Source organism: Rhipicephalus sanguineus, chromosome 3, assembly GCF_013339695.2.
Source record: "Rhipicephalus sanguineus isolate Rsan-2018 chromosome 3, BIME_Rsan_1.4, whole genome shotgun sequence".
Classification (NCBI taxonomy): Eukaryota; Metazoa; Arthropoda; class Arachnida; order Ixodida; family Ixodidae; genus Rhipicephalus; species Rhipicephalus sanguineus.
The window spans coordinates 185,938,059-185,954,281 of record NC_051178.1 but is presented as its reverse complement, the minus strand read 5'-3'; the positions used below and the strand labels follow the sequence as shown (position 1 = coordinate 185,954,281).

General features: G+C 42.3%; 1 protein-coding gene across 1 annotated transcript in view; it reads right to left on the bottom strand.

Moving 5' to 3' along the window:
• Positions 1-15,972, bottom strand: part of LOC119386183 (sterol regulatory element-binding protein cleavage-activating protein-like) — a 39,354-nt gene extending 23,382 nt beyond the window's left edge. The window contains exons 1-14 of the mRNA XM_049414245.1: positions 15,968-15,972; positions 15,834-15,910; positions 15,590-15,704; positions 13,151-13,338; positions 11,587-11,713; positions 10,566-10,714; positions 9,825-9,919; positions 8,391-8,489; positions 8,065-8,177; positions 5,336-5,489; positions 3,462-3,564; positions 3,038-3,251; positions 1,149-1,288; positions 158-396 (exon numbers count right to left, since the gene is read on the bottom strand). Coding sequence (XP_049270202.1) covers positions 158-396; positions 1,149-1,288; positions 3,038-3,251; positions 3,462-3,564; positions 5,336-5,489; positions 8,065-8,177; positions 8,391-8,489; positions 9,825-9,919; positions 10,566-10,714; positions 11,587-11,713; positions 13,151-13,338; positions 15,590-15,704; positions 15,834-15,910; positions 15,968-15,972 — 1,818 coding nt within the window. The remainder of the gene's footprint in view (positions 1-157; positions 397-1,148; positions 1,289-3,037; positions 3,252-3,461; positions 3,565-5,335; positions 5,490-8,064; positions 8,178-8,390; positions 8,490-9,824; positions 9,920-10,565; positions 10,715-11,586; positions 11,714-13,150; positions 13,339-15,589; positions 15,705-15,833; positions 15,911-15,967) is intronic.
• Between the last annotated feature and the right edge of the window lie 251 nt (positions 15,973-16,223).

Genomic DNA, 16,223 nt, shown 5'->3' with positions numbered 1-16,223 from the left:
ACCTAAGTGGAGCCCACGGCCCATGGGCTCAAATCATCCAATCCAAATGCACACACTTAGGTAGGGGCCATGCCACACTTTGATAAAAGCAATATGAATAAAGTGACTTGATTCTTATGGGGATTTACTGTATCAAGCGATAACAACGTAGCGCTACCTGGCTATGTCCCTGCAGTTCGATGGGGTAAGTATCCATGACGAGAAATGTGTCAGGGTCTCGGGACTGGTACAGGTTAGACCAACTGGATCTCCACTCGGCATAGTTGCGTGAGCACATGCATCGGTACAGGGTCACAAACAGGTACACGATGAAGAGAACAGTTGGAATGGACAGGGCCAAAACCAGTGTAGCTTCGGCACGGCTTGCCGGATGCATCAGGCCGTTGACAGCATTTTCTGCAGGCAAGAAATTGTGGGAGGAGCCAGAATGGAGAAAAGTGGCATTAATGCCAAATAAATACTGGAACATCGATTCAGCAACATTACCCCGTTAATAAAGCATCAATACTAGCATCAATATGAGTAAAATAGTGTCCACTGATAATGTGACAACAGCCGCTTACGTACATTAAAGACAGACCTTGCTTTATTCACTGCAGCACATAATGAGACTTGGTACACGTTCATATACTTTTAAGAAGCACCAACACTAGAACCTCACTTTCAATATTTCTATATCACGAACAAATTATGACAAGGTATTGAGGTAATATTTTCTGTTGCCTCCCCTTAGCCTAATATTTTAGCCCTTAAAACACAACATTGAAGATATATTCATGCCCTGAAGAGCAAATACAAAAAACGAGTCTTGACTACAATAAAAAAAAAGACTTCCTGCAAGCCATTCTTCATTCACATATTCATTGGCATACACCCACGTTATGGACAAAACCAAACAAAGATACTTTCTATTGCCTGCAAAGAAGGATGTTATGTGCTATAAATTAGGTTGGAGACTATAACTAGCACACACATGCAGCTTGTTGCATGAACTGCATAAAGAAAAAATTAGCCCCTTCCGGAGATTTCCTACCCCGAGTCCTTAGAATTTTTTCCAGTCAAACAAGACTTAATAATTAATTCTCATTGCTAGTTTGCATAGATTCAGGTTTCACACATCAGCCAGACTAATGATAAGCAATTCCAACCTTGCTCAGCATCAATGTTGGGGATGATGCGCCAGTTAGTATGGAAGACAGTCTTGTGGTCATCCGCATGTCGCATTTCAACAGCCTTACTGGCCGGTACTGGCACAGACAGGAAGATGGGTGGTAGAATGCTTATGTATCTGGACAAAAGAGATTCAGCACAAAGATTAGCTGTAACATTCGCGAAAATGTAGAGCAAGTGCAACTTCAGAGTATTTAGTATATGTTCCAGATGTATATATGCCTATCTGAGAAAATGATGCACCGAAGAAGCTGTATAAAAAGAGCTCTCACAACATGGGTTTCAGAATATTGCTTGCTAGCCATTTTTAGAAACAGCTCTCATACAGGCAACACTACAGAGGGCTTGCAGCACCCCACATTCATTTTACACAGCTGTATCCTTTAACTCTAGCCAACTGCTAACTCCGAGCCAGTAGAACGAAAAGCAAGAAAAAAAATGCGAATTACTGTTTTAATAAACTACACAAATAGCCTGTTACATATCTGAATGAAGTTTCCTCAAGGTGGCTTTTTGTGATCACTTGTAATTACACTTTAAAGCAAGGATCCAGGATCCTGACTCTTTGACTGACATTTGGTGCCAAGCCCACCAATGCACACTGGCCTTCAGTGCAGTGCAAAAATGGTTAGGGAACTCTCCCGGTGCACAATTTCGTGCAGAATTTCATGTGCCCAAAGCAACTGTTGTAAATGGATACTGTAGGAAACTACGCCGTCAGGCTTTACCCAACGAGCAGTCAATCACAATTTTCACACCTTTTCAGTAGGCTCAGGAACCTTCAAAATAGTGCTGTACAGCTGACCATGATGCCGAGCTATACTAAAAGGTACATTTATATTAGCTCTGCCTCACATTTCAGTGCACAAACATTTTCAAGCCACAGCTTTAAAGAACAACCTGGATGTACAAATGATTCCTTCCCATAGAGGCTTTAAGGTTTGTTCTCTCCCTCTCTTTTCTTTTTCAATGCACAAGACTAAAGTGCACTGAAGAAATATTATGGCAGTCCATTTCGAGTCCGCTTAAGTTGACTTCATGAGTATATCATGAGTACAAAATGCATGCAGCACATTCTCAAACTTTCACAGTGCACAATAATGGCTCCTAAAATCTAAATTCCTCGCAGACTTAAATGCACCATTTGATCCAGAAATAATCCTGCCTTCACTGCAGAGTTATACTTATTGGTTGCAGGCATACTCTGCCCAATAAAAGCTTCAATTTTTAAGGAGATACTAAACAGAAAAACGATTTTTCATGCATTTGTAAATTACATTTTCACAATACCAAAAGCTCAACTCCCACAGTGAGAAGATGTTTAGTAAGCGAGAAAATGCAGGAAAGAAATATTCAGGTAGCGCCGCCATTTTGAAGTTCCAACACCAATTCGCTGTTATGTACTTTGACGTCTACTAGGGCCTACACAGTTCTTAATTAGTAAAAATGAAGTACATTGTTTATGAGGGAACCAGAGGCTTGCTGTATCAAGTTTAAGCAATTTTTGGGCCACTGTGGGCAAGATATAGAAAAACACTGAAATCTGTGATGTCACGCCGACATTCATGTGCAAAGATTTTGGCGCGACAATTAAGAAAGTAACTTTGGCTGTCATTTTCTTTTTCATTAATAGGCCTAGTAGGGCGATATAACAGTAGAGCTTCCAAATAAATACCTCATCGGTATAAAATGATTCACTGATTTACTTTAGTGTCCCTTTAAAGTTTGGCATTACATGCCCACAGTCACTTCTGCAAGGCACTATGCTTCATTGATTGCACAGCAAGTGCTCACAAATCGACTGCCATAAATGTACTGCTTTGAGCTTCCCATGCACCTCTTTGCAGCTCACTCTCAGGTCACCTACCTGCCAGCTACAGAAATGTTGTAGTAGCCGAACAGGGTGGTCCAGTGCTTTGTTGGAAGTTCTTCCCAGAGCCGTGCGTTAGTATGGTGCAGGTTGGCATTCTCATGGTGGCTGGGCAGGGGCTCCTTTGATGATGATGACTGCGATGTCAGAGCTTCCTCCAAGGCTTCCTCGGAGTTATTGTGGCCAGTAAGCATCTGTATGAAAGGGTGCACTGCACCGAAATATTTTGATCCATTCAGTCACTGATTCAGTTCAACAAACTGAAAGCAATACAGCTGCAGCAGCAGCAGCAGCTGTGAGAGTTACTGCAGCCAAGGGCTCCAAACTAACCTTAATTGACCTGCTGTTTCTCATCGCGTTCACACTAAATCTTGGTAAACAAGCATTTTCACAACTACATCTTCAAAAAATGAAGACCAACCTGAGTCAGCGATGTTGGGGCCTAAGTTGGTTGTGTTGTCGGTGAGCTTCGTGAAGATTCCCATGCTTTGGATAAGCACCACGACCCAGACAACAAGGCCCAGCTGAACGAAAACAAAAACAAGTAATGAAAATTAAGTAAAGAAGTAGAAAAAAAGAGGGGCCAGTGTTGTGTAAGCTTCAGTGCATATGAGGCAGAGGGTCAAAGACGTGCATGAACGGTATCCGCTAACCGCCGCAAGACGGTCAAAAGCATACACCCGCCCACCAAAGTTTACGGAACATGGGCTCCACTGAAAATGTGAATTTCTGCTCTGTTAGTGCATGGCGCTTCTAACCTAGCAGGTGATGCATAGGTCGCAGGTACTATTACAGGTTGGAACATATATCTGGGGGCTCATGTTCTCGGACAAAGTGGTAATATAGCTTTCTCAGAAAATTTCACGTTCTGCAAACTTTTGGGGGTGGGGGTATGTGTACATCATCACTTGTGTTAAAAATGCGTGCCCTTTTCGATCATTTCTCTTGCTTGGCATGTGCTGCCACACTGCGGGAATACGCTAAATTTTTTTCCTTGCGCCGATGTCTCTCCGTTTCTTTCTTATGCTTTACTACAGTGGTGCGCCGGCTAGTTTCGGTTTCATCCTTCGGCCGGTTCCCCCTTGTTGCGGCCGCAAAACTGATAGCTATCTGGTTTAGAATCTTTCAAAAGGTGACTGATTTGTTACTTGCTCGTTTATTGCTCTCTGGTATGCGATTATGCCTGTTTCTGTGCAGGCGCTGACTGACACAAACGATGCCACTGTGGTTGCGCTTCCTGTTTCGAGGACTGACAAAAACCGCTTCTGTCTTGTTGGCGATAAGACGAATGATAATTGTAGGTTTAGGACTTGTTTTTGCTTTCCAAATGTGCTCACAACTACACAGTTTTCTTCAGTGCGCTCACCCGTGCAGTTTGCTTGTGCTATGGAAGTGTGCGCCGGTTTCTCTGCTGAAAGTGAGTCTAGTGGCAATTCCTCCGAATCACCGCTCAACAGCCGAATCAGAATTTGATTCAGTAAATATCAGCCCGTAATACTTACGATTTAAGACTCAGATGTTGATGAACGAGCGACATCTCAAAAGTGTGCGTTGCGAGACTATGCTAACTGGATAAAAAGTGGCCTTTCCCCCCGTGTTTCTACTTGACACACTACTTCGTGCACTTATTTTTGTACGTCTGTGAACTACACAGACATTTATTGCAACGCATAATTTTTTAACAGTAGTAGAGATTCTTTTTTAGAATTTATCTTGGTGTTGCTCATGAATAAAACATGTGTATGTAACAACACAAACAATATTTTTGTCACTTTAAGGTCACCCTAAAAAAAGTACAATTTTTTTCTGGAATAGATTCAACTGATAAATTTAAATCAGCAATTTAAAAAATCGACCCTAGCGTGTCGCATTTGGCAAAAGAAATCAACCCTCCAGGGGTTAAATGTTGAAAAGCAGCTGTATCTACCAGTTTCTGAAAGACGACCTAGAATCTGCAACGCGTCCAGGTGGGCTTGTTGGTTAGTCATCGTACTACAGGGGAACAATGTAGAAAACCAACGAAGACAAAGAGAGGTACAAAGAAGACAGCGCTGCATGTGCCTTCTTCGCACCTCTCATCTTCGTCAGTTTTCTGTGCTGTTTACCTGCACAATCTGCAATTTATATAGGAAATGAAAGAGATGCAGGAAGCCTGTTGTTGCAAGCTCAGTCACATACATACAACATTCAAGTGACTCCAACAAGTGACAGTGTTCACTAGAGTGTTGCCAAATGTTGTGAAGAGTCGAAGACAAGATTGGCTGTTCATAAACGACGTAAAAATTTTTAACTTGCCATGAGTCCTCTCTGAATGAGGCGCATGCGAGCCCAGAAGTAGACCAAACGAAGCCGTTTCGGCAGCTTCAATATCGGAGATGTGGGCGTGGCAAACACCCTAGACATGGCTCGGCCCGCACCATACGGCATCACAGGAATGCCATCGGAACGCCTGCAACAGGAAATGGAAGCAAATGTAAAGAATTGATTGACAAACTGTGCTTTAAAAACCATGGTTTATTGCAAATGACAAACGAGGGTCTTCTGTTTAGGCAAACTTCCTGCAGTGATTAAAATTTCATTGATCTTTTTTTTTGTTTCTCTGTTTACACTTTAGCCATTGAAACTTAACATCAATAGTAATCTAATTACTTCTTATACTTCTAATTACTTCTCTAATTACTTCTTACATCTTATGAATGAAAGAAGGGGAATTTTAAAGGTTCGTTTTTCTTTGTTAGACACAACATTCATGAGAACTAACAGACAGTCAAGCCAAGGAAAGTATAGGGGGTGTTATTTGTAGTAATTGTGATATAAATGAGAAGAAATTAAAGTAGACATAGAGATAACTTGCCACTGGCAGGGACCAAACCTGTAACCTTCAAATAACGCGCCCAATGCTCTAGGTAGAGCATCGGACACATTATTCGAAGGTTGCAGGTTCGGTACCTGCCGGCGGCAAGTTATCTTTTTGTCCACTTTAATTTCTTCTCATTTATATCACAATTACTACAAATAACATCCCCTATACTTTCCTTAGCTTAACTGTCTGTTAGTTCTCATGAATGTTATGTTATATAGCAGAGAGCAATTTTACTTATTCACCTCATAAGATGACAAATGTTCATGCACTGGCAGAGGTTTAGTAAAAAGAAGGCTTTTTTTTCAAACTGAGACATAAATACATGTACAGTCGCCGACCGATAACTCGGACACCGATAATTCGGACATGCTCGGTAATTCGGACAGTCGCTTGGCACCGCCGATGATCCCATAGAAGTAATCTGTAAAGACGACGGATATTTCGGACAGCTGCGAGATCTACATTCGATAATCCGGACCCTGTCCGAGACTGTCGCGCACGCCGAATCGCCAGCCATTATCTCCTCTGGCACCCGTACCATACAAAGTATGGCCTCAGAGATCAAACCAAAAGCTAATTAGTGATCTATGAGACTCTATTTCTATCGCTACTTTATGTCTCAGATTTGTGATTGGAAATGCCGATCTTGGAGGCACTGGTCAACTGTGGGAAATCGTATTGACATCACGAACATCCTACATTCCGGTTCCTGTATCCCCACGCTGCGCTGCTATCGCCGCCATTCTGTCGAATGTGTCTGCGGTAAAGCGTTCTGCGTGCGCGTTCTTTTTTGTCTTGAGACTTGCTTTATTTACGCTCTGCTGTCTCAAAAGATCTGAGTTAAATGGCGCCAACGGTGCCCTCACAGGCAGCGCCAAAGGCCGCGCCGACGGCAACGAAACGCGGCAGATAGTTAACTGCCGATTTTTCGGACGCCCGATTTTCCGGACATGCTAGAAAATTCGGACGCTTTCGCGGCACCGTCACCAGCCCCATAGACGTCAATGGATTCATTTTTTCACTTGGGAACAGCGCAACACACGAGGACAAAAGAGAAGGAAACGGACAACACGGCGCTGATGTCAGCGCCGTGTTGTCCGTTTCCTTCTCTTTTGTCCTCGTGTGTTGCGCTGTTCCCGAGTGAAAAAATGAATCCCAACCAACTGGCCCAACTTACCGTTTTGCTGCGACGTCAATGGTCAAGAACGTTGGAAATTTCGGACGCTAAAACTCTTCGGCATCCGATTTTTCGGACTTTCTGCCCAAATTGCAGGTCCGAAAGGCAATAATTGAAGCCCCCACCTCTGCTGCGTCTATCATCTCGTAGGTTCGAACCAGCGCTTTCGCGAGTCGACCTGTTTGCGACAGTAGCAGAGTCCGAAAGTCAGCTTTGTCGCGATGCCGAAGTGTTATGGGGTGAAGCGGACCGGAAATTCAAAGGGGCCGCTGTCACGGCGCCGTGCGGCGATGTCTTTACGGATAAGCAGTGGAAATGCACGGAGGCGTGATGGCGGCAAGTGGCAAACGCGCCAGTACGGCTCAATCGCTGACAAGCCTTACGATAAGCATCTTCAGTCAACTGCTCGATAGTGCATGTGGCCTGGTGCAGTTGCATGCGTAGTGCACGCATTTAATAGGCGAGAACCCAAACGCGCCGCGCCGCCATTCATGCTGCCTCTATGTGTGACCGCTAAGTGCACGGCACAGACGCGTTGCCTTCACGAACGAAACCAGTTCGTCATCGTACAGCGATCACATCAAACTGGCGGAGATACAGGCGGACTTGGTTTCACGTAAGCGGAAGTGCGGGCAGCAACGCATTGACAACTTTTTTCGGCCACCGGGACCCTGAAGTGTCAATAAAAGTATTTTTTTTTCTGACGCATTCGTTTTTTCGGACATTCGATAATTCGGACTTATGTATGTTCCCCGTGGAGTCCGAATTATCGGTCGTCGACTGTACAAACAAATAAGTGAGTTCAAGTTGTAGCAGATTCTTATCGCTCATGCAACAGCCTCTTGAGGCACTTCTAATTTTCATAGCTGCCCCACACTTTGCTGTTACAGATGAGTACATACAGACAGTACAAGCCATCTGACCAATTAAGAGAGATTATGGGGTAACACCATCCGTTATCAAAAACACAAACTTTGAACTTACCGAGATCTGTACAGTACACCAACAGAGCTCCTGCTATCATTGTTTGTGATGTTTTTATCATCATCCGTCCACGAATTTGAGGCTTCCGACTTCCCCTTTTTCAAATCAGACTTCTACAAGGAGAAAAACAGGTGATTCATAATTACTTCAAAATCATTTTTGCTTCCTTCTCACACATGCTAGATCCATATTTTATTATCTCTACGTTCCTAGCTTTCGAATGTGACATAAGATCATTACTTATGAAAGAATGATGCGGTAGAAATCTAAGTTATAAAGAAAGGACTGACATATTCAGTATGAGCAAATTTTGGGCGAGACCTTACCTCTTTACGTTGGATGTCGATTGACAGCACAGTAGCAAAGAAGACCATCTGAAGAAAAAAGTCCGACAACAGACCGACGACTGCAAACATGCAGAATTCCTGAAAGATAAACCAAAATAATGTGCAACCAAGAATAAGGGTGCTAGTCTATAGTTTCCCAAACACAACACTCGGCATGCTATCATTCATACACGCCGACTCCGTTTAACCCAATCACATACTGAATTGCAGACATGCTAACAATGCTATCTTGTAAATATGCTGAAAAAAGAAACTGAAGCAGAATGTTGTTTCTTGCAAGGGGTCTTGCTACACGCATTCCCCATCCCAAAATTGCGTGGAAAAGGAGATACAACCTGACAAGAAACAGTGTAAGGTTAAAAGACATGAGAAAGGGATATGCAGTAGTGTTCAGTCGTTAGCGCTGCTGAATGCCTCTTTCTTATGTCCAACCTCTCTGCACTGTTTCTACGCAAATCACAAACCAACCAGGCCAAACGCTCATGCTTCTGGAAAAGGAGATTGAAAAAATGCTTGCTCGGAGTCTGTTGCTCCTCTGCTCTGTCTGTCAATGATGTTGTGCAAGACCAACAATATCTTGCTGGCTTTTACAATTTCATGGCCCGTTGCATGCACTGCAGCATGTTCGGTCCCATGTGCAATTGCTCACGTGCGGTTAAAAAAATTAAATGTAATTGAAAAAAAAAAATTCACGCATCTCCACGAAGTGAATCATGACGAGTGGACGAAGCTCTGGGTATCATATGGGTGAGTAACCGTACGTTACCTGAACGTTACCCCATAAAATGCAAATTGAGTGACATAAAGAGTCAACGACAAAGCTAGGTCGTAAGGTCCATAATGTGTACGTTGAAGTCGCCGACTAGTATAAAGGGTTTGTGCTTGTAGGTGCTTTATATTGTTTTGTCGGAATTATGATTGATATTAGTCTACTGTTAAACTTGATGTTTCGATTTTACACGGTGCTGTGCCATGAGCGTGGACAAGAAACAACAGCGGACAAGCCTCGACCCTAAGGTGCTTCGCCCCTAAAACAGAAATGTGCTGTAATCATTATGCTTCAGTGTACTGCACACAACAGATCTGTTCAGAACAGGGTATCACACTCAAGATATTCATGAAGGGAGGCTAAAATTGGCAGTTTAATTGACATCCAAGTGAGGTAGTTCCTCTGTAGAACATAAAAAATACTAATGCTTCAAGTTCCTGTTGCCTGTACACCGCTAATTTGGGACGTTAAACCCCAGATATTATTATTGTACACCGCTAATGTCTGTTTAGGACCTCTTCAAGTGAATAATGTTGCCAACAGACAAGCCTATTATTGTAATATCTAACAGACTACATTAATTCCAAGACAAAACTCAATATAAAAACTAGAACAAGATAAAGTGAAACAGGAAGGATGCATACCTGAATCGCTGGAACAAAGGTCAGGAAAGCAAAGGTCAGCAGGAGCAATTCGGTGAGCAAGTTCTTGGTTATGGACCAGCCTTCCTTGCTAAGGCCTAAATTGAGAATGGGAGAGTTAGCAAAAGCAGAATAACAGCTGAAATTTTTATGTGAGGAGAAGTGTGGAACGTTTGCTTGGTACAAGCAAGCATACTTCACTCTCCCAGCCCTCATCATGCCGGCTTTCTTATGGCAAGCGCTCACGGTCATAGAGTGAACTTTGTCCCTGTGTGTATTCCAGCACATTATTACCCGACACTGGTTTGTAAGCGGATGATAAGTACAATTTATATTGTCAGTGAAAGTACAAGCCTTCATTTGTGCATAGTCCAATACCTGTAAGAGTGCATCACCTTTTAGGTGAAACAGCATCATTTTTAGTAAGCAGAGATAGTATAGTACATTTTCCCAGATCGCGTGCTCTTTTTCGCACTTATTTAACATATGAACAAGGTTCTCTACTGTACTATACCTGAATCCCCTCAAAGTACATAATACAGAGAGCACTCTGTCATCCAATTATGAAGAGTGTCCCGAGATTTTTTTCAGTAGCATGTCTCGCAATCAGCACTGTCTCACCTTCCAATCAGGAATAAATAAGCATTTGCATTCATAGCTGATGCAGCAAATTTTTTTTCGTGTAGTGTAAGACAGGGTGAATTTTTAAGCATGGTCACTGTCCAATAATCAATGTCAACTCACCTTGAGCAAGGCGAACTTTGGCACCAACGTGCACTGGAGTTGACACTACCGACTTGGTTAGCACCAACATATTCTCCAGGCCAATGACAACGACTAAGTACGGCAGGATCTCACTGGGGAGGCAGGATGACCGTGGTGATACAAGAGGGCTGTCAAAGAAAAAGGTATTAGTTAATGCACTATGACCTTAAGCAATGTGACATATCACTAAAAGAAGCTACGAGGAAAATTTTAGTAATTCCTTAATACATCCGCAACTGCATAGTACATACATATATAGCCCATGTGAACGCAGTACATATTATGAAAGGCTAGGAAAGGCTGTTTGTAACCAAGAACATGCAGATAAAGTGCTATAATCATACTGAATTTACAAAAACTCAACCGATAAAAGAAAGTGCGAAAGAAATGAGAGAAATTGAAAACATGTCATAAAGTAACATGGTTATGATATGAGCACCATTACTATTCACTTGTTTCAGTGTTTTTCAACTTAGCAGTGCCATTGAAGGGTTTTTTTTTTTTTTTTTTTTTTTTGAAAAGAATATACAATAATTCAAAGCACAAACTTGCATTTCACAAGTCTATTAGATGTGCACAGTTGAAAATGAAGTTTTGACGCTCCTGTAAATCCTTAAGCAGGGCAGTTCAAAACCTATCACCACCCCAGCACAGTGCAAGGAAGCAAGTTGCAATCAATGATGATCAATTTTTCATTGATTTCTCCAATGTCTTCAACATGAATAAAAATATGAAACAACACCAACAGTGCAACTTGTACTTGAAAAAAAAACTGTAGGTTTTTCTAGTTTCTCTGATGCAATATTCTGCTTAATTTTATCTACTTTTGGAGTAGCTGCACAACCAATGTGGCCTTGTTTTCAGAGAGTTAATTGGTGGTTGGCTCAAGCTCACCTAGTCCACACATAATTGCAGAAGTAAAATTTTGAACTGCTAAATTTCACCTAAGCTTTTTGCAATGGCAATGCAATAACATGACAACATGGCGAGACATACTTACCTTCCATTCAACGTAGGGTTCAGGCCAAACCAAAGGCAGAGTCCAACAGACATAAATAGTGACATAACCACAGTGAGAACTGCACTCACAGATATCGCCCACTTGGACTTCACCAGCTCTATTTTGCCTACACAACAAAAAGAACAAAAGGAAAAAATACACTTTTACATTCACACTAAAAAAAAAAAAGACTGCACCGAAAAGCTGAAACAGGGTGAAGAAAAGCAGCATTGTGTTATTTGGTGTCTTGTCAGACACTCAGAAAATTTGCACACAGATGTCATATTACAAGGAAATTGTACACCTTAGGTAGGTCTACAGATATTTCATGGTAGTTTAAGTGAAAGCCAAATTTCAGTGAGGAGTTATAAATTTGTGCTATTTCATGCATACCTCTTGAGGTAACCAATAATTTTATTTAAAAACAGCATCACTTCCAAATTTCCAAATGTTTGAGGACTCTACAAATAAGTTAAATGTACCATCTAGGAAGCTAAACTCATTCAAAGCAGATCAGTCTACTCTATCTGAGATGCAACAAACATTAAATTATAAAGCAAATTAAAAATGTATTTGTAAAGAACTCTGTCGAAAAGGAAAAGGGGAGGAAAAGAAATTCATTACTCATAACCTTAGAGAGAGAATGTCTTGTTAAATGGAACATCAAGGGACAAGCAAAGTAATGTTAAAGTCATCAGAAGTTCTGCTTACTGGGACAGATGTGTAAAGGTCTACCACTGTCTGTCCTGTACCCTCTTAACATCGTTACATATGCACAAATAAGTGGGTATAGCAGCTAGTCTGTCCTGTAGTATGGGGCACAGTTGACGAGAATGGTTCAACTTTGCTGGTTTCGGTTTTGAGAATCTGATGATGAACTATTAAAACAACATAGCTCTTCTTGCTCTAACTGATCGTTGAACAACATACAATTGCACACGCTGAGTCAAAAGTGCACTGTAATACCTAAAAAATTTCGCTTCTCTGTACAGTAGAATCTCATTAAATGAACCTGATGGGACTAGGATAATGTGCATTCGATTTTACAGGAGACTTGTTTACAAAGAGATATGCACAGGTGTGCAGCACCCCCAATACAAAACCAACTATACATTAGAAGCAGTTGTTCTGTTTAAGTAACGATTTCGTTTAAGCAATTTCCATTTAAGAAGATTTTACTTTATGTATTTAGATTTCCTCCATGTTGCAAGAGTGGCATGCCACGAAGCTGTCCAGGTCTGTACATGGTGTATTAAAAATCTTTCACATATTCACCTGTTGAAGTCTTTGTCACTGACCATTAGAAATGGCTTTCAGGATAGAAGATGCGTTTTACAAAGAGCTATTTCAGATTGTGCCTGTTTTGGTAAACATCCTTTAGAGCTTGCCTCTGTGGTTCCATTTACAGAGAGTTGTGAAAATTTTGGTTTTCATTTACGAATCTTTTCTTTTTTTTTTTGCATTTGTAAGACCAAGCAACTTAGATGCTGTCGTTCCATTTTAGTGGTTTCTGCTTACCGACTCTCTACTGTACAAGTAAAGCATGACTGTGGTGTGTACTTACGGACGGAATAGTAGATGTATAGAAACAGGATGACATAAATTGTGCCCAGAGGCACAAATTCAGCCAGTGTGTGCTGGTACTGGAAATGAACGTGAACGATCTCTTGCTGATCCCGGTCCTTAGATGACGAGTTGTGTGAGTGCCCTGGATATGCCTGATGCAGCTTGTCTTCAAGGGAGTGCACCAGACTGGGCAAAAGGACAAGACACGGTACAAATGAGAGCTGCATCAGATTCAGAAGCCACCAAAGGTACCTAAAGCTACTGATCATATTTCCGGGTTTCACTGAAAGCCTTTTGGATCCTACATAACCTAAAAATGGTACCTGTGCTTTCTCTGCACAAAATCTTCTTTTTTTTTGTTTTTCAAAAGCTGCAGTGCACAGTCAAACGCATCTACTACAACGAAATTACATGTATAACAAAGGATTCCTTATGCCTTGGCTATATTGTGAGCATTAGGGTGTATTACCTTTACAATGAAATGACCTGTATAATGAAGTAGGTACCATAAACTCGTGTTAAAGAAGCACCCCAACTTGGCAGTCAAAAACTTTGGGAAAATGTATCCAACCAAGAATAAAAATTGACAGAAATTCTAACCGATGTATTCCAAATCATCATCATCAGCCTGTCTACGCCCACTGCAGGGCAAAGGCCTTTCCCATGTTCCACCAATTAACCCGGTCCTGTGCTTTCTGCTGCCACGTTATACTTACAAGCTTCTTAATCTCCTCTACCCACCTAATTTTCTGTCTCCCCCTCACGCGTTTGCCATCTCTTGGAATCTAGTCAGTTACCCTTAATGACCACCGGTTATCCTGCCGACGTGCTACGTGCCCGGCCCATATTCATATCTCCTTCTTGATTTCAACTATGATATCCTTAACCTGTTTGTTCCCTGACCCTCCCACATGAATTCCAAATAACAAGGTATATCCCAAATGACAATATCCCAAATTGCTAAGAGCTTCACAGTAACAGGCATCTCCAATGCATTCGGTGGTAAGAAAGATAACTTAATCCATGATTGTTCTGGCAAACGAAGTTTGGTAAGCAGCAGTAGCAGCAACAAAGACGATTAGACAATTGTGCATTGTGCATGGATGAAGACCTTATGAAAAAATATCATTTGTGGGGGTGCTGTCGGCACCCCCTGTAAAGTTGTTTTTGCCTCATGGCGCATGCGCGTCTCACGGATTAGCCGCAGTTAGCTTTAACAGCCGCCAAGCGTGTGGTGGCATCGTGATCATGTGGCGTAAGGTTGGCGCGGTGGTGCAAGTAGCACCGCCTGGTGGGAGAGAGGTTAGGCTGGTGCATAGGAAACAGCGGCGGCTCTATTTTGGGGTTTAGCAGCGTGCCTGGATGGCCGGCTCACGGCAGGGTCCGTGCGTACGATTCCGCAGGTCGGGTGGACGGGCCCTCGTGGTGAGTTGGACGCAGGCAACGCCGCATGCGCGCATTGTATATGTTATGTTTTCTGTGTATTGTACTGGCATTCTATAAGGCTACTTATATATAAGGTATAAGGTTACTATGCACTGCCACTTATCTGCCCCAATTCAATATTCCATCTGACCAATTCCCTGCAGTACATGAAGGCTACGGATTATGCCAGTCGTCAGTATCACGAACTTGCTGTGGGTTGCAGAAAAGGAAATGGTGGAGCAGCTTCATTCACTTAGTGTAACACAGAAGGCTATGAGAGGCGGGCAATGCGAGAGCCCTTCTAATTCTTTTTTTTTTTTTCGTTCGATTGGCACGATCAGTAGCTTTTGCTACTCTGCATGGAGCTTAGCTCTACAGTACTGACTTCTGTAGCATTTTTTTTATTCATTTTAACAGCAAAGCTGTTTAGCAAATAGTTCCTGGTCTACTAAAAATGAAGAAAGCAACAGTTAGCCCAACAAATGGCTGCGAAGCAACGGCGGTAAGCCAAAGACCCCGAGTACGTACAACAAGAGAATACTAGGTAACGGGAAAGGCAACGGCGACTGCAAGAAGACCCCGAAGCAATGGAAGGCCTACGCTAATGATGACGTGCACGTAGATCTATGAGAGGTGCGAAAACTTGGTTTCAGCGCGAGTTTCACTCTCTGGTGTTTGGACATCCGTGTCGTGCCTGTGACTGTCTGTGGCTTAACTCAAACCTCTCTGCGCTGAGAATCAACGTAGAAACAACCTAGCATCACCTAGCTAAAGCCTAGCAACAACCTAGAAGCAACCTAGCAATAACCTACATCACCTAGCTAAGGGCCTAGAAACAACTTAGAAGCAACCACATTAGTCTTCAGAATCATCCAGTTTTACTGTTTCAAGCCTTGCGCTGCTTAGTGCAAGCTTCGACAATTTTTCGAAAGCCTGCTGCCCCCATCTCAACAAATAACAGGGCCCTCATACTAAGGCTGAAAGGAAAGGGATGAGGTAGAATCTAACTTACCTGGGCTCCCACTTGTTCAGGACAATGGTGATGGCAAAAGTAATGACCCTCTGCCTGTTCCGCACACAGAACTTCTTTATTCCAGTCTCTTTCCAGGGGACACCAAAGAGGATCTCTGCAAGGAGCAACCAAGTACAGGATCAAACAAAGTCACTCTGGCCACATAATGAAACGAAATATAAGAGCAATAATGTAAATACTACTTGAAATATCCATAAAAAAGGAAAACAATAAAAGTCCTTACCTCTCAGGTAGTATGAATTAGATGTCTCATCCTTCTGATTGAAGATGCTCATAAGAAGCTGGCTGTCATGCTGGAAGCTGCAAAGTGATTTCCCCTTTTAACCACTACACAAGTAAGGCATAAAGGCAGCTAACCCCATAGTATTTAAATGAAATGTAAAATTTCTAAGGAAATGAGAACTGAAAGTGAGAGAAAAGACAGCTTTTTGTCAGGAGGAGCCGAACTTTGCTTATACATAGCACGCACCATTGCACACCACACTGTACACACCCTAGCACACACCAGGGAGAGAGAGAGAGAGAGTGTGTGTGTATGTGTGTGAGAGAGAAGGCGTCTGTGCGTTCATGCTCCAATGGTGAACTATGTAACGTGTGCAAAATACAGAGCAAT